Source organism: Stylophora pistillata, chromosome 1 (assembly GCF_964205215.1).
Source record: "Stylophora pistillata chromosome 1, jaStyPist1.2, whole genome shotgun sequence".
In the NCBI taxonomy this organism is placed as follows: Eukaryota; Metazoa; Cnidaria; class Anthozoa; order Scleractinia; family Pocilloporidae; genus Stylophora; species Stylophora pistillata.
In genome coordinates, this window is record NC_142519.1 from 3,064,812 (window position 1) to 3,082,543 (window position 17,732).

Genomic DNA, 17,732 nt, shown 5'->3' on the forward strand with positions numbered 1-17,732 from the left:
AACTCCATATTGTCAAGTAAGAAGCTAAAGAAATGGACGAATGTCTCTCGCGATTCTTTGCCGAAATTCGCAAAAGTGATGGCTCCAACTAAGAGCCATACAGCGACTCCAGCCTGCCAAACAATAGTCCACCACTTTCAGGGCTGTCTGGTGGCGGTAAATTACGGAGCTGGCGTTGGTGTTTTTTCTACAAAGCACAAATTAAACACTGGGGGAAGCTTGCCCGTATCATATCTTAATTCGTGGTTTCGTTTCACCGCCGCAGAGACTGCAAAACCGCAATTTAAAAAATGTCTTTCATTGAACTATTTCGTTGAGTACTTGGTTCACAAAAAGCTGTCAATTTTTTTTTCTCTCATTTACGTTAAAAGACTGTTACAATGTAGACGACTGTGTTTGTTTTTTCTAACTTAACGAACTAATAAAGTCTCTTGTGTGTTACCGAAACTCATCACGAGCCACAGGTAAACGGAAGTTCAAATATTCGAAAAGGCTGGTTGCTATGGAGTGACGTCATAAACCGGATAAGTTTCCATCATCGCCTTGACAGCCTTTTTCGATAATTGCTCGCAGTAATCTGAGTAGTTGCTTGAATTTGTACAATCTCTGTTCCTGCTGGGTACAATGAAGCCTTTTTTTTATTAGGGGCTGGATCGGCCTATTGACATTTGGAGATTGGATTTCATATTAATATGCGTAAGCAAAAGCGGGAATGTTTAGTTTCCCGCGGTCGAGTGCAGTTATGGATCCCTTGAAACTTCGAAGGGTTGAATTGCTTCATTCTCCACCAGATGAGTCAAGGGAATGGTTTATCTTAAATTTCAAGAAATGTGGCATAAGAGTCAGCAAGTTTTTTGAAGTAGCCTGTTGGTGGCACATTTTCCAAGCGTTTTGTACGGTCCAGCTTTAAAAAATGGCGGAAGCTTGGATGACCGATATGTTCAGAACAACAAAGTGGCCATCGCCTCTCTATTTGGAGTTGTTTCTACCATCTTCCGGCAGAAATTCGAAGAAGGAGAAGTGGTGAGATATCTTTGGTTGATCGATAAAATAAATTCTTGATCCTGGATCAAGAAAAGCTTGGCAAACGTTACTTAGCATTTTCAAGCTAAGACGAACCGGGGTAAGTCATAACGTTTATATTTTTATTAAGATTGGAAAAAGTGAGTTTGCTGTCTTATGTTTTGTTGTGAATGCTGGTTTCACGGTGTATCAGAACTCATCTCTGCTTGGCAGGAAAATCACATAATTGGCTGAGTTTGATTTTACGCCGAGCCTCTAAGTCTTCTAGCTATGATCACTTTTTATGGCTACTTTAGGAGAAATTTCGGGTTTGTTTCCTTGATAGGGTCTTGACAGTATTATAATTTATTTCATTTCTATTTTTCAACGACAAAAGATTTAAATCGCCAGAGGGATGCCATTGAGAAAACTGGAATAGTAGTTAATGGAAGATGCTTTAAAGTTAAATTTCCAGGTTATTTGTGTGTGCCAATCTTGACTCTTTATATATTTTTTTATCTTATTATTTTTTATTTTTGCAATGTTTTTATGTTACATGTCTAGCTACGTGATAGTAATTATTGAATCCATTTTATGCTTGGCAGTGTTAGAAAATATCTGGGAAAGTATAACATTTGAGATCTTTGGTGTAGCTATTTTAACTTCAACTTCTTGTTATCTTCTTGTCTTTTTTCATGACAGTTACTCTTGATTACAAAACACTGATAATGCTGCTCAAGCAAAGAGCTGGTGATGCCAAAAAATATATCAATGAACTTTGCAAGCAAGGATTGGACACAGAATGCTGTGTATTCTGCAAAGTTATTAAGGTAGGTTATACCTGCAATGCTAAATGACATGCATCATAGTGGAATTATACAATAACACAAAACATATTCAGCCTACTGGTATTTGTTATGCAATTTATTTATAATCAATTAGTGAGAGCTTTCTTGGCTTTCTTGACTTTACAGAAAGGCAGACGAAAGGTGTCCATAAAAGTGAACATATTTTATCTGTGGTGAACAGTGATTATATATCTACCATTAGTAGTGAACATTATATGACTTTAGCTCAGTTAATTCATTATTGAGTGATACATGCAATTTATTTGTAGGAATGTGCCTCTCCTGATGTTCCTTTTGGGGAAGCCTTTGCTGAGTGTTTCCTAAAGAGCAAAGCAAATATTGGGGGGTAGGTACAACTCTGCATTTCTGCATTGACATGCATAAAAAGTTCCAGCTTGCAGTATGGTATTTCACTTTCTATTGGAATACATGTCTTTAAATCTCACTTGGGATACTTAGTTTGATGGACAGTTGGCATACTGCCGGCCGACAGTTGGCCGACAGACTTTTAGGGGAGCTGGTCTTCACTTTTACCCAGTTACCAGCAAAAATATGGTAAGCTTGGATTATAAAGGTGGAAACTTTATTCACTGTTTTTTTTTCTGTCTGTTTCAGATGGAAGGGGTTAAGAGATGACTTGCTCTTTCTCCTTGAAGAGGAGCCATGTGATGTTAATTTATGTGCTCTGCCTGCAGTGTATGACATTTTAATTTTTAAATTCTGTGCACCCATTGAAGTAAGGCATAGTCAACATTGTATCATTTAAAAAAATCTATTTTCTTGAAGTCTTATCCTGTAACAATATTATTTTGTTTAGTGTTGCCTGGTCACTTCTGAGATATATATTTATTTGTCATATTTCTAAGATTTATATGGCATTCGGCATAATGCCTGAGAGCTTCTGGGATATAACAAACTTAGTTTTTCATTCACTGTTAATAGAGGGAAATTATGTCTTTCCTTTCTGGTTCACCCAGGCTGAAGTCCTTCATTCAGAGTAATGCCTGAGCAATTCTGGGATATATAACATACCTAGCTTTTCATTCATGGTCAATATAGGGAAGTGTTGTCTATCCTTTCTGGTTCACACAGGCTGAAGTCCAGGCATTCAGAGTAACACCAGAGCACTTCTGGGATTTATAACATACTTAGCTTTTCATTCATGGTCAATATTGGGAAGTGTTGTCTATCCTTTCTGGTTCACCCAGGCTGAAGTCCTTGCATTCAGTGTAATGCTTGAGCGCTTCTGGGATATATAACATACATAGCTTTTCTTTCATGGTCAATATAGGGAAGTGTTGTGTATCCTTTCTGGTCCACCCAGGCTGAAGTCCTGGCATTCAGTGTAATGCCTGAGCACTTCTGGGATATATAACTTACATAGCTTTTCATTCATGGTCAATATAGGGAAGTGTTGTCTATCCTTTCTGGTTCACCCAGGCTGAAGTCCTGGCATTGACTGTAATGCCTGAGCACTTCTGGGATATATAACAAAGTTTCACATAGTTTTTCATTCATGGTCAATATAGGGAAGTGTTGTCTATCCTTTCTGGTTCACCCAGGCTGAAGTCCTGGCATTCAGTGTAATGCCTGAGCACTTCTGGGATATACAACATACTGAGCTTTTTATTCATGGTCAATCTAGGGAAGTGTTGTCTATCCTTTCTGGTTCACCCAGGCTGAAGTCCTGGCATTCAGAGTAATGCCTGAGCGCTTCTGGGATATATAACATACTTAGCTTTTCATTCATTGTCAATATAGGGAAGTGTTGTCTATCCTTTCTGGTTCACCCAGGCTGAAGTCCTGGCATTCAGTGTAATGCCTGAGTGCTTCTGGGATATACAACATACATAGCTTTTCATTCATGGTCAATATAGGGAAGTGTTGTGTGTCCTTTCTGGTTCACCCAGGCTGAAGTCCTGGCATTCAGTGTAATGCCTGAGCGCTTCTGGGATATATAACTTACATAGCTTTTCATTCATGGTCAATATAGGGAAGTGTTGTGTATCCTTTCTGGTTCACCCAGGCTGAAGTCCTGGCATTGACTGTAATGCCTGAGCACTTCTGGGATATATAACAAAGTTTCACATAGCTTTTCATTCATGGTCAATATAGGGAAGTGTTGTGTATCCTTTCTGGTTCACCCAGGCTGAAGTCCTGGCATTCAGTGTAATGCCTGAGCACTTCTGGGATATACAACATACTGAGCTTTTTATTCATGGTCAATATAGGGAAGTGTTGTCTATCCTTTCTGGTTCACCCAGGCTGAAGTCCTGGCATTCAGAGTAATGCCTGAGCGCTTCTGGGATATATAACATACTTAGCTTTTCATTCATTGTCAATATAGGGAAGTGTTGTCTATCCTTTCTGGTCCACCCATATTGAAGTCCTGGCATTCAGTGTAATGCCTGAGCGCTTCTGGGATATACAACATACTTTAAGTTTTTTCATTCATGGTCAATACGGGGAAGTGTTGTTTATCTTTTCTGGTTCACCCAGGCTGAATGGAAGTTCTGCTATTCACAATAATCCCTTAGTGCTTCTGGGAGACCTAACATTCTTATTTTCTTTGACATTCACAGGTTAATCAAGGGAAGTGTTGTCTATCGGCCTTACTGGTTCACCCAGGCTGAAGTCCTGGCATTCAGTTTAATGCCTGAGCGCCTCTGAGATATTTGACTTACTTAGCTTTTCATTGATGGTTAATATAGGGAAGTATTGTCTATCCTTTCTGGTTCACCCAGGCTGAAGTCCTGGCATTCAGTGTAATGCCTGAGCGCTTCTGGGATATACAACATACTTTAAGTTTTTCATTCATGGTCAATACGGGGAAGTGTTGTTTATCTTTTCTGGTTCACCCAGGCTGAACGGAAGTTCTGCTATTCACAGTAATCCCTTAGTGCTTCTGGGATACCTAACATTCTTTTTTTCTTTGACATTCACAGGTTAATCTAGGGAAGTGTTGTCTATCGGCCTTACTGGTTCACCCAGGCTGAAGTCCTGGCATTCAGTTTAATGCCTGAGCGCCTCTGAGATATTTGACTTACTTAGCTTTTCATTGATGGTTAATATAGGGAAGTATTGTCTATCCTTTCTGGTTCACCCAGGCTGAAGTTCTGGCATTCAGAGTAATACCTGAGGTTTTCTGGCATATATAATGTGAAGAAATTCTTGTGACGCAAACTTTTCTGTTATTTGAGCTCTTCACCTATATCTACAGCAGAGCGACAGGAATAAATAGTCGTTTGAGACAAAAATTTGAAAAACAGCTTCATTTACTGTTAAAAGTCGCCCTGCAAACCGCGACGGGAAGAGAACATCAAAACAAAAAATGCTGCCAAAAAAACTCAATAAATAACACAAGGCAAAACACTGCTGGTACATTTCTTTGCGAAGCTAGATCGTGAACTCTCTGATGCGACGTTTTTGTAGGGCGTAAACACACGACAGCGATTGATTTCCTGACAAACTGAGTAATATGAGATAATATAAAGTATGAAACAACACGAAGTAACGCGCACAGCCTCAAGTGATCGATATACCGTATTTCCTTGAATAAGTGCCCACCCCTTGGCCATTCAAACTTGTAACTCTGAATAAGCGCGACACCGGAACCCTTTCTTTTTCAGCTTTCATAACATTTTAAACTTTTACTACCTTAGATCAATATGTTGGGAGAGATTCTTGCTTTAAGAGTTATATTACGCCGATGTATTATCTTTCCTTTTTATATGGCTGGCATCGTAAGCGGTGCAAGATGCAGCGAATTCTGTGAGCTGATTGGCTATTAACCCTTGCTTATTTTTCGTTTTCTGCGGTGGCCAGCGTTGCAGCCATTTTGTCTTTGTGTAACCTGCAGGCAAGCTCTCGCTTGGCTCTTATCGCTTGGCTCTTATCGCTTGGCTCAGGTTTGAGTTTTCCTGCTTGGTCAATAACGCATTACTGGATCTACCGCGCTCTATGTTAATTTCCAAACCACTCTAGCGCACAGCGCTTGACTCAGTATTTAAAGTTGGTTTTTCGGAAAAAGTCAACGTCCCACCCCTCTCAAGAAGCTTTTAGAATATAAAAATTCAAGGACTTTCTAAGGATTGGTTAAATTCATTGGGGGACTTGCCCTGAAATTAACAGACTTGCAAGACAGTACGAACCCTGTTAAAGTTCAAGGGAGTTTAAACTTGTTCGTAACGTGTCATTAAACGAAAGTTGGTCTTTGTCTGTTTAAAAGCTTTGTCAGCTTGTTCAACATCTATCTTGATTTGAAAACAATTATTATTACCCCCGGTCTCTGTTTATTCACGATTTTAATCATCGTTGCGGAGGAGGTAGCGCAAAGAGATTTTCAACACCAGTGCGTTAATCACATCGTACCTATAATGTCTGTAATCTCTCGCAACTATCGAGAGGATTCCGGCACCAATATAGGTCATATGAAGGCCAGTGACAAAGAATCTTATGTGTACTGCATGAATATCGTTTAAAAAAACTGGAACAGTGTGTAAACTATAAATGCGACATAAAAAAAAAAGTGAGAAAAAGCCGCCATGTATTGTGGACTCTGCGTTAAACAGGAAAAGAAATTATAGGTTGTAATACGCCGAGTTTATTCCCAATAACTGGTAGCCGGATGCTCAAAAATTACAGCACCAAGCGTCAGCTGTCAAAGATTCCGAACACAGCGGAAAAAAAGTCGTCGGTTCTGGAATTTACTTTGTTTCCGATCCGAAAACAAAAATCTGGTAAAATTGATTAGAAAACAAAACACTCAGGCCGCCAGTTAAATGTCGTAGTAAATAAGCGTCGCAGCCTATGTCAGTATTAATGAAGTTAACTAAATCCGCAAGCATTGACTAAGAAATGTTTCTTCGACGTGACTGTAACTGCCGCAACACACTCCGGGCGAGCGCTTTGTCTTGTCACTATTTTTAAGCGCCGGCCATGTACACTTTTTTCGGATACGGCTTCTTTAATTACCTTTTCACGCCATAGGATGATGACATGATTGTGTAAAAGTAGACGCCTCTATCAGATTAGGAGCGAAATACGATCAAAAATTTTACCCAAGCAAGCCACTGGTATCCAGCAGAGAATGCGGACTAAAAGTACGGATTCTCTGCTGGATACCTAGACTTTTTTTGGTTGCTAACGGCGTGAGGCTCGTTATGTCTTGGCTTCTCGGTTATAAACAAATAATAGCATGACCGCCACGTGTTATTTTGCAATAATACCGGCTTGTAAATTTTCCAAATACCACTTACTGCTTCGCGATTCGTGGTATTTTGGACAGGTTTGAAATATTACTTGCGGCGTTATCGCCAAATACCACTAAAAGTCATACTAACACCTGTAAAATTTCCATAGATAAAACAAAACCTTTCTTAATAAATGTTTATGTACCTCACATTTAGCTAGCTCGATCGGAAACACTGTGACGTGTTCCGTTTTGCGTGACGTGTCAAGAACATCCGGCTGCATATCCAATGAACTATTTATAGCACCTTAGTTTGCTAATACTGGTGTGTTTTGGCGCACTGTCATTGGTGTATTTTGATCCATATTAACATTTCGACGATATTGTTCCCTTTGTTACCGATCGGCTGGTGTGTATTTTGATAGTGGGCATCCATACTATTAGGAATTTCGATTGCGTTATCTCTGTTCTGTTGTAGGTGGTTTGCAACCAATCTCTAGAGACACAGGTAACAATGGTGAAAGGAACAAATGCTGGTGGACGAACAAAAAAAGCTAATGAGATATCCATTGTTTACGTGCACCAACTTGGCGGCCATGACGTAACGCGCAAACCACCTGTAGGATGAAGTCTTATTTGGATGGCCCTTTTTTTAACCCTACTTGTATACCAGTGACGGTCAGGATCAATTCTCGGTATTCAGCTGACGTCATTAGCTTATGCAAATTAGAATTCCGCCATGTTGGTGCCCATGCGAGGTGTGAAATTGAAGGGAAATCTATGCCATCTCTAAGCGCTCGCGTTCAAAGTCTTCAAATAATTCATCTTACTAGTGGATATTTCCGAAGAAAGCGACCCAAAATCACACGATGAGGTACCAGTACTTTCATCCTACGTAGATAACCTCGAAAGTCACGTCCGAGAGCGCTATTTGAAAAAAATTTCTGTGGTTGGCGTAGATCCAGCGACCATACCGAGCGAGCAGTTCAGCTCGGAATGTTTGCCTCCTATAGAAGTCTCGGACTTGCTTTCCTATTTAGCTTTAGAGACAAGCTACTGCACAAAAAAGCAGTTTAAGGCCTTCAAAAGTTTGGAAGCGTACAACCAGATGGTTTCTGGTTTCTTTGCGTCCGTTTAAGGGTAGGAAATCGCGGGCAGGGTTGTTGTTGTGGCCAAGGTGAGACATTCCCAGCGAATGAACGATCCTCTTGTGAACATTTGGATCATTGCAGAAAAGGACAGTACCATTATCTCTGCGAAATCTCTGCAAATCTTGTCTTCACAGTTTTCACAAGAACTACAAAAAATTAGAAATTGAGTTTATACTATTTAATTCAATAAAGTAATGCTACTTGTTTACCTTGTATGTGACATATTCTGACTTTTTCTGGCACTTGACGACAGTCTAGCTTTTTATTACTTATTATGCTTTACAGTGAGTAACAGAGTGCCTCACCCGGCAGAAAGTACCTCAGCATATCAATCGAGCCCTAAGGGGTGCAAACAGCCTATAAGCTTTAAAGTAAATTTTGTCTACAGAAAAAATAATGCAACAATAAAACTGTTAAAAACTACTACAATGTGGCAGCCTGTAAATCTTGAACTACTACACTGTGGTAGCGTGCAAATTTTAAAATACTACACTGTGCCCCAAATTTTTCAATTCGAGGTATGCCACTGGCTATGACTTTGCAAACTACACCTCACGGTTGAATAAATTTTGCAATTTAGTCCTACCCCACTAAGGATGAACAATGACATATAAGTTTTCCTGAACACGTAGGAATAACTTTACTAGGTTATACAAATGACTAATGAGCATTACAAAGGATGAAAACTTCGATTGCGAGCAGAACAAAAAATAATACAAATTAATAAATCAAATTACATCCCACTCTTATTGAGTTATGGATGCATGCGGGCGGTTACTAAATACGAAAGAAGCGTAAGAGTCACGCGAGGCAATAGCCGAGAGCGACTCAAGCTTCTTGAGTGCCTAGCAAACCTCCCAAGTGCATCTATATTTCAATACTGTACACTGTAGCGTTTATCATTTGTTTTATAACATAACATTGACACATTGTAGCAAAAAATTTTTCTTTTATTTAACAAATCTTCGCGACCAGAAAAAAAAAAAAACAACAAGCGCGCGCGGAAAACTAGCCGATCTATGCATTTGCTCACGTCAGCAGCGTACACCCATAGGCAAATGGTGCACGCTGAATTGACCAATCAGAGCGCGCGCTTTACTTGGGTTATGTTAGAAAACTATTTGATATCGCAAATACTAATACCCTCTCGATCACTATTAAGACTTAAAAAACATACGATACGTGGTACACATGTAAAAACCGGTTTTCTTCTCTTCTCTTTGGAATAAGCACTACGGAAAACATTGCATGTATTTCCCCCTAGAGCACCTCTTAACGATAAAGTTAGACATTTTATCCTATCCACTGATCTTCTGGGTGATAATAGTCCTGAGAAGGACTGCTGTCGGTAGTATCGACTGACGTTCTTACAACCTGAGCGGAAGTCATCGTCAAAATCAAAACATTCCTTCTTAGGACTACTCTCACTCTGATGACCAGACCACACGCTCAGATGTTATACTTTGGCTCAAGCAATTAACTGTAGAACTTAGAGATTTGATTGACTCATAACTTTCCAATGTAAATTGTTTCATGTGTGGTTCATAATCTAATACTATGATTTGACGTCTCATTTTATGTGGGAGATCATACTAATTTTTCTTGCTTTCAGCGCTTCTCAGTTATGCCTGCGATATTTTTTTTTTCACGGACGTTTATGAACTTCTTTAATTTTGAAAACATATCTAAAATCTCGAAGAGTGTCTTAGCCTCAAGTAATAATGATTTATGAAATTACGAAGTTTCATGACGCAATGATCTTAATCAGCGTTCGAGGAACTTAACTCCGATTGAATAAGGAAAATTTTGGTTCTTCAAAGGACTGATCATGATCCCAAGTGCATTCTTTCACGATGGAACGGAAATACCAGTGGCCATGCATAACGCAGACATCCAGACAGTATCCTTTGCCCATTTATAAGCATTGTAAATAGCTAAGATATCTGTGAACTTCAAGGTCGGCACAAACGAGGGGACTAGTCCCTGCAACTAGTTCCCTGAAGAGTTTACACGAAGGGACTGGTCGCAGGGACTGGTGGCAGGGACTAGTCCCTTGTAGCAGGAGTCCCTCACTCTACTTGTAGTGTTTATACGCACAGGAATAAGGCCAAAATTGGGGAAGAACAGTATCATTCTTAAATGATGCAGCTTTCTTAAGAAACCAAAATTATCAAAATAGCAATGCAGCATTGAAATAAATCAGTTCAGTACAAACTGCAGATTGTTCAATGAAATTTGATTAACACCAACCGTTTTTTGAGGAACAATTCGCAGAGACTTGTCCCTAAAATTCAAACCAGTTTGAATCCGTGGGACTAGTCGCAAGGGCCAAATTTTAGTCCGTGCGACTAGATGTTGTGGCAAAAATGGCTAGTTCACACGATCGGACTTGTCCAGCGACTCGTTACAGTGACTAGGCCTGGCCACAAGTTGCTCGGCAACTTATCGGCAACTTTTGAGATTTTCGGCAACCTTTAGAATTTTAAACAACAACAAACATATGAAACATATGTATGAACTGCGGTTATGAAACGTATATGTGCACGATCCTTCGCAGTAAAGCACTATTTGAGCAATAGTGAAAATCAGACCTGAAAAAAATTTCAGGCCTGTACGGGACTCGAGCCACTGACCTCTGCGATACCAGTGCAGCGCTCTACCAATTGAGCTAACAAGCCAACTGAGAGCAGGCCATTAAATTAATTCGACATGAACCCGTAGATGATAAATCAAACAACAACAAACATATGAAACATATGTATGAACTGCGGTTATGAAACGTATATGTGCACGATCCTTCGCAGTAAAGCACTATTTGAGCAATATGGTGGTTCAGTTCAACTCAGTGGTTCGAGTCCCGTACAGGCCTGAAATTTTTTTCAGGTCTGATTTTCACTATTGCTCAAATAGTGCTTTACTGCGAAGGATCGTGCACATATACGTTTCATAACCGCAGTTCATACATATGTTTCATATGTCTGTTGTTGTTTGATTTATCATCTACGGGTTCATGTCGAATTAATTTAATGGCCTGCTCTCAGTTGGCTTGTTAGCTCAATTGGTAGAGCGCTGCACTAGTATCGCAGAGGTCAGTGGTTCGAGTCCCGTACAGGCCTGAAATTTTTTTCAGGTCTGATTTTCACTATTGCTCAAATAGTGCTTTACTGCGAAGGATCGTGCACATATACGTTTCATAACCGCAGTTCATACATATGTTTCATATGTTTGTTGTTGTTTGATTTATCATCTACGGGTTCATGTCGAATTAATTTAATGGCCTGCTCTCAGTTGGCTTGTTAGCTCAATTGGTAGAGCGCTGCACTAGTATCGCAGAGGTCAGTGGTTCGAGTCCCGTACAGGCCTGAAATTTTTTTCAGGTCTGATTTTCACTATTGCTCAAATAGTGCTTTACTGCGAAGGATCGTGCACATATACGTTTCATAACCGCAGTTCATACATATGTTTCATATGTTTGTTGTTGTTTGATTTATCATCTACGGGTTCATGTCGAATTAATTTAATGGCCTGCTCTCAGTTGGCTTGTTAGCTCAATTGGTAGAGCGCTGCACTAGTATCGCAGAGGTCAGTGGTTCGAGTCCCGTACAGGCCTGAAATTTTTTTTTCAGGTCTGATTTTCACTATTGCTGAAATAGTGCTTTACTGCGAAGGATCGTGCACATATACGCTTTAGAATTTTAGCAACTTTTAGAATTTTCGGCAACTTAGGGCTTTTTGAGGTTCTTTGAAGCCACTTTCTTCCCGTTTTGAGCCACATTGGTCAGTTTTTGATAGACATTTATTCAATTTATTCTAAAATACTTTAATAAGGCCCCCACTCCTCATGGGTTGACTTTTGTGATGCCTTATCACGAGGTCAGTGGTATCAGGTTTCACATTTTTCAAGATGGCGGACAATTACAGTGACTATTTTTTCATCAAGTGAAATGGAAAGAACCTCTCATATTATCATTGGACTTTGACAAATAAAGTTTTGATAAGAAGGAATGTGCGAATTTTTAATCTTTAACACCCAAAAAAGGTACGAAAAGCAGAAAAATTTTGCCAACTTTTCGGCAACTTTTTGGAAATTCAGCAAGTTTTTGGCAACTTTTTTAAAAAAATAGCAACTTTTTGATAAATTTTAAACTTTTTTATCGGCAACTTTTTTGGGGAATCATTGGCAACTTGTGGCTAGGCCTATCCATTGAGCTAACAGCCTCCCGGTTAGCTCAATGGATAGAGCGCTGGACTATTGTCCGGGAGGTCGAGGGTTCGAGCCCCTGCCGGACCAACACTCAGGGTCTTAAAATAATTGAGAAGGATTTGCTACCTCTCTTTAAAATCAAGAAATGGTTAGACATTCTAGTCTTCTCGGATAGGGACGAATAAATGGAGGTCCAGTCTCCTGCAGGGTTGGGGAAGGAGACGTTAATTTCCCACACACGAGATTACTGAGAAGCTAGAGTTGCTCTCGGCTACGCCTCGAGCAACCCCTACGCATCTTTCGTGCTCTCCAAACTTTCCGTGTGCTTGATATTTCGATGAACGCACGCTGACGTATGAACCAATTGTTAAGTTTAGCACAGACCATCGAGCTTGTCCGTCTATCCACAATAGTTTTGGTTTGTTTACAGCTAAGTCTATGAAAAGCTCACGGACCAACAATAAGATTAATTTAAGCCATGGAGGACTCTTTCTGTGTTTACGCAACATCATCCAAACATGGAAAAACCTTACAGAAAACTAGTGCAAATTTCCAACCAAACGATTGATTCTTCGGGAGAGTGACTTCGATCACGACCCTTCTCTTTTCCAGTCTTCTAAATTAGACGACACTTCTGTGTACATTTCAAATATACTTTCATTTGAATGTTAAACCATCATCTGCAGTTGTTCGGGTTTGCTTTCGACTTAATCTATGAAAGAATTACGATGAATCAAAATTAAGAACATTTAAATAGATATTTAAGCAATGGAGGACTTTTACCATGTTAACATTGCCTCAATTAAACACGATGGGGGCCTGCAAATTTCGAGAAAGCTTTACAAACCCAAGAAGCGGTCAGGAGGTTTGCATAGCTCTTGAGACTTGAGTGATATTGCTAACTTTTGCCACAAACATCATTTATAAACATACAGAAGGTATGATTTCATTTATTTACTGCAAATAATTATCTTAACGTTTTCACACAACGTTAACAGTTGACCTTAAAATCAATCTAATTTAGTATATATGGAGTTCCCTCAACCTACTCACTTGAAAATGACCTCAGAGAGGTCGAAAAGTAGTGACTTCTTAGCGCTATTTCAAAGTCGATTTCTAAGAAATTACTTATTACGACTTAACCTAATTACAATTAATGCCTCTAGGAATTTACTTTTGGATCTAACTGACTGAAGGCAGGGTCAGGCGTAGTTTACCGGTGCACAATTTCTACATAAAAAAAACTGCGTTTTGTTTCCATCAAGACTTCTTAAAATAATCACGTTCCCTGATAAATCCTAGTTAACTGTACCAAATTTTAAATTTGACTTTCTCTCCACTGGACTATGCGATTACAGAGCCTTCTAAGGGAATCTGGAAAATTTTATCCTGACACAAACAAAATCCTTCTCCTACACTCACTCGCGTTTAAAAAAAAATTAAATAAAATAAAAAATAATAATAATAAAAAGAAAATTACCAGTCCTCCAGGAAGAAGGTTTTAAAAAAAGTCCACTGGTCTGATTTTCATTTCAGTTGATATGGGAGTGGTGTTTTTAGCTTCAGGGTTTAAATTTGCCCAGTGAATTCGAGAGTTACTTCCACGATGAGGATAGATCCCGTTGAGATTTGAGGAAACAGTACAAATCTTATTCAAGTAGAGGTACCACCAGCCTCCTCCTAATGTCGGTGCACAATCACGGTTAGCTGGAAGCCTGTCCCAGGTACCGAATAACTTGCCATTATGAAAGGATAGGGAATCACTAACGGTTGCAGCTAAACACAAAAAAAAAGAAAGAGGAAAAAAATTCAATATATTTTAAATTCATGGATAGTAATTATTCGTAATTGTTGAGAGCCTAGCTCTGGTCCATTTTTGTGTATAATACGATGCGATTCTGCTACTTGTGGAGGTGACATTTCAGAAACCATTTTTAATTCTAGAGCATCCAAGTTACTGAATCAAATCTGATCACTAGTTTCCTATACATTCCAGGTCCTCGTGTCACCTGATTGATTCTATGCCACCGAGTTACAGGCAACTCTCAAGTAAAGGAGTTGTTCAGGGTTAGTCTCATGAGTGTGATATGCATAACCAGATATGATTGACACTGATATTCTCAAGGCAAGCAGTCCTTTGGGAGACATTTGCTTTGAGATCAACCGGATGTAAGGGAGGTGATAGCAACTGTCATTTATGACAATGTGCATTGATTAGGAAAGAGTAAATTGACTTACATGAAATATTGCCGATGTGCAGTTTGTAATCAGCTGTCTCGTTCTCAATACCAAACCATTCATACTCTGCGTAGACAGTTTTGTCGTCAGTTATTCCCAGATCCACGCGGAGTTTGTTTTCTGTCTTGTTTTGCGTCAGGCGTTGGATCTTGTCCAGTCCGAGCCAAAATTCACGAATGAGGAAATCACCGAATCCCTTTTTATAGACATTCCAGGTGCGATTGAAATCCACGGTATCATCCACCCTCTTCTGGATCACTGTCCATCCTCCGTCGGCTGTTGTGTGGTCACAATAGACATCAAAGAGACCTGAACCATCAGGGTCGATTGTATAAACACCACTGATGGTTTGACCGCACTTGTAAAGCTCAGCACAGTTCTTAGCTGAAAAATAAAAAGAATTTATATAGTAACGCGGAAGAAAGTTTTTCGTTCTAAGATGCACATGCATTCTACCATCTACTATGAGAAAAGAGAAAATGGAAAAGAGAACGAGTAAGGAAAAGACATCGAAGGAAAAATCATCACTTCAACTCATGAGGATTGGGATTTCATATTCTAAATTAATCGATATCTGTTTTGTGGCAGTTTTTACAGTTAGATACACCCAGTTACGATTACAAGTCTAGTTTGCGGAAAAAAATTGTTAAAGATGAACTCTGGCTAGAAAAAAAAGAAACATTTTGTACACTAGCATTTTGTTCATGAGCGTCTTCCAAGAGAGAATGAGCGTCAAATTTACCATCCAACGATTACAAGAATATGCCAATGAAAAGGAATCTTACTTACCTATTCCAGATTCTCGGGTCTTGCATGTGCCATCTATCATTTGAAACGTGACTACTAAAGCCACACTGAGCATCAAATACGAACTTGATGATACAGACATGATACAGGGAAACTTCTCGCTCCGACCTTAATGCTGTAGTAGTGTGAAGTACAGCACAGTTGAAAGCTGAAGAGACTTTTATTGGAAACCTAATGTAATTCAGAACATTCTAGGAAAGTAATGTTGTGAAAGGCCAGAGGAATCGTTTTACAAGTGTTCATATCAATTTTTATATTCGTAATGACATTAACTGTGCTTGTGCTTCCCACAAGCTCGATACACGTGAGAAAATTTAGAATAGCCCAGTAGTTATTGGCCATGGGTATTTTTAGATAACTTCCAAATATCAAGGAAAGCGGCATGATTTGTTTTGTCGAGTTCGGAGTTTCAGTTTTATTTGTCTTGAAACCAATCGCTAACAAGAAACAGCTGAGAAAGGAGCGTGCGACGACAAAGAATTTTTTCCGTCAGCCACACCATCAAAATGATCGTATTCTTGGTCAACCATCCTACAACACTGCAACGTTTTCCTGAGGAAGTCATTAAAAAACAAATTAAACAAGATAAATCCTTTCTGTATTGGTTTAATTCGTCAGCGTGCAGTCTTCAAGTTTGGAGAGCAACTCCAGCATCTCTACTAAAGTATATATCTCAATATACGAATAGCTATAGGAGTCCATTCTTTCGAAACTTTTTCGACGTGGCTGTTTGGGCGCTCTTTTGTCGAGTTCAAATTTACGAAAAACACAATTGGCAGTAAGTCGGTACTAAAAATTTTTTCTCACGTTTGTTTCGTAATGCGGTAAGCCTTGTTTCTTATTCTTTGTTTTTTTGTTTTTTTTATTGTTTTTTTTTTTTTATTATTTTCTAAGTACTTTTTCAAGATATTCAATTCTTTTCCGACAATATTCTTCGTGTAACCTTTACCTTTGAGGAATTTTGATCAAAATGATAAGGTTGTGTCAAGCAGAGCTGTTTTTGATTAACTCTTCGACGTCATTTGCACCAACAAGGTTTTAAAACCCAATAACTTGAAAATAACATTAAAATCATTACAAGTTCTTTATTAAAACGAAAACGCTAAACGAAAAAAAAAAAATACATATGTTCCATCTCTCTCTGGTATTATTCCCGCTGTGTATGTCAATTAGGTATTCCTTATCACTGGCAACTAGTACTGAGACAAATCGGTTATGTTGAGGTATTTTGCTGCTCGACTTTCTTCTCGTTATTTTTCGGCTCTCTGCATTGAGGACAGAATATGCATGAATGAAACATGCACATGAAAAAAACTCATTCATTCAGAGCTTTCGATTCTGTACTACTCGCGTTCATGTCGGTATGTAAGACATTAACAAATATCGTAATTCAATGCAAAAATTCGAAACAGAGAATTTAAACTATTTTAATTTTGTCCACACGGTTTATCAGAATTATAAAGATTTGCTGTCAATTGTCTCCATCGTAAATCTTGATTTACAACTGACAAAACAAGTTGCATTGAAAAAGTTACAAAAAATTCGACACTAAATTTCAATTTAGGGTTTTACGTATTAAAAAGAAAAGAACAGAAGTTGTTCACAGTATTACATCCTCGAACACTGCATAATGTGTGTCGCAATAGAAAGGTAATTACGATTTTGCGACGCCTATTCCACAAAATATCGGCTGTGTTGGGGTAAAATACAGGAATATAATGTCTTTCAACGAGCCAATAATATCTTTCATTCGTAACTTGTATTCTTTGAAGTAACGAGCAGAAATCAATTAGTTTTCCAAACACGTATCCCAAGGTTATACTATCATTTGAAGGTGTGGCAGACAGAAAAGTCCTTTGTCCTCCCACGCTCCTTACTCAGCTGCTTCTTTAAAGTACAACTCGAGCTATAACCTTATCCTTGCTCTCAGCTGGTTTCAAGACAAATAAACCTAAAGCTTATGAAATTAAAGAATTTACAACGTCGAATGTCTGATATATCACAACTAAACCATAAGGTTAATTACGAGCACTTATGAATTTTACAAATCATGCCGCTCGCCTAGAGATTTCGAAGTTATCTACAAATACTCTATCATCTCTTCTGCTTTTTTTTTTTTTGTATATTGTACTTGTGGCTAGCACAAGCACAGCTAAGGTGATTATAAACCTAACAATTGATGTTAACACTCGTAAAACTTCTGTAAATAGCAAAGCAACAATAATAATTCCATTCTGAACATTACTATGTCTGGACTGTCTTGAATTGCATAATGTTTCCAATAAAAGTTC

General features: G+C 38.8%; 2 protein-coding genes across 4 annotated transcripts; one reads left to right on the forward strand and one right to left on the reverse strand.

Moving 5' to 3' along the window:
- Window positions 1-460: 460 nt before the first annotated feature.
- LOC148740832 (uncharacterized) lies at window positions 461-5,220 on the forward strand. 3 transcript variants are annotated; one of them, XM_088731288.1, is made up of 5 exons: window positions 461-1,023; window positions 1,705-1,832; window positions 2,120-2,196; window positions 2,466-2,586; window positions 4,433-5,220. In XM_088731288.1, exons 2-5 carry the CDS (start codon window positions 1,731-1,733, stop codon window positions 4,481-4,483), a joined length of 351 nt encoding a protein of 116 aa, XP_088587414.1. In that variant the 5' UTR covers window positions 461-1,023; window positions 1,705-1,730; the 3' UTR covers window positions 4,484-5,220. The 3 variants fall into 3 exon arrangements, with proteins under 3 accessions (XP_088587414.1, XP_088587413.1, XP_088587404.1); XM_088731287.1 differs by having other exon boundaries at window positions 463-1,123; window positions 4,796-5,220; XM_088731278.1 differs by having other exon boundaries at window positions 469-1,123.
- A 7,284-nt stretch (window positions 5,221-12,504) lies between these two features.
- LOC148740833 (angiopoietin-related protein 7-like) lies at window positions 12,505-17,606 on the reverse strand. Its single transcript, XM_088743333.1, has 4 exons — window positions 15,424-17,606; window positions 14,635-15,018; window positions 13,877-14,172; window positions 12,505-13,108 (listed from the first exon to the last, which is right to left on the reverse strand). Exons 1-3 carry the CDS (start codon window positions 15,521-15,523, stop codon window positions 13,898-13,900), a joined length of 759 nt encoding a protein of 252 aa, XP_088599459.1. The 5' UTR covers window positions 15,524-17,606; the 3' UTR covers window positions 12,505-13,108; window positions 13,877-13,897.
- Between the last annotated feature and the right edge of the window lie 126 nt (window positions 17,607-17,732).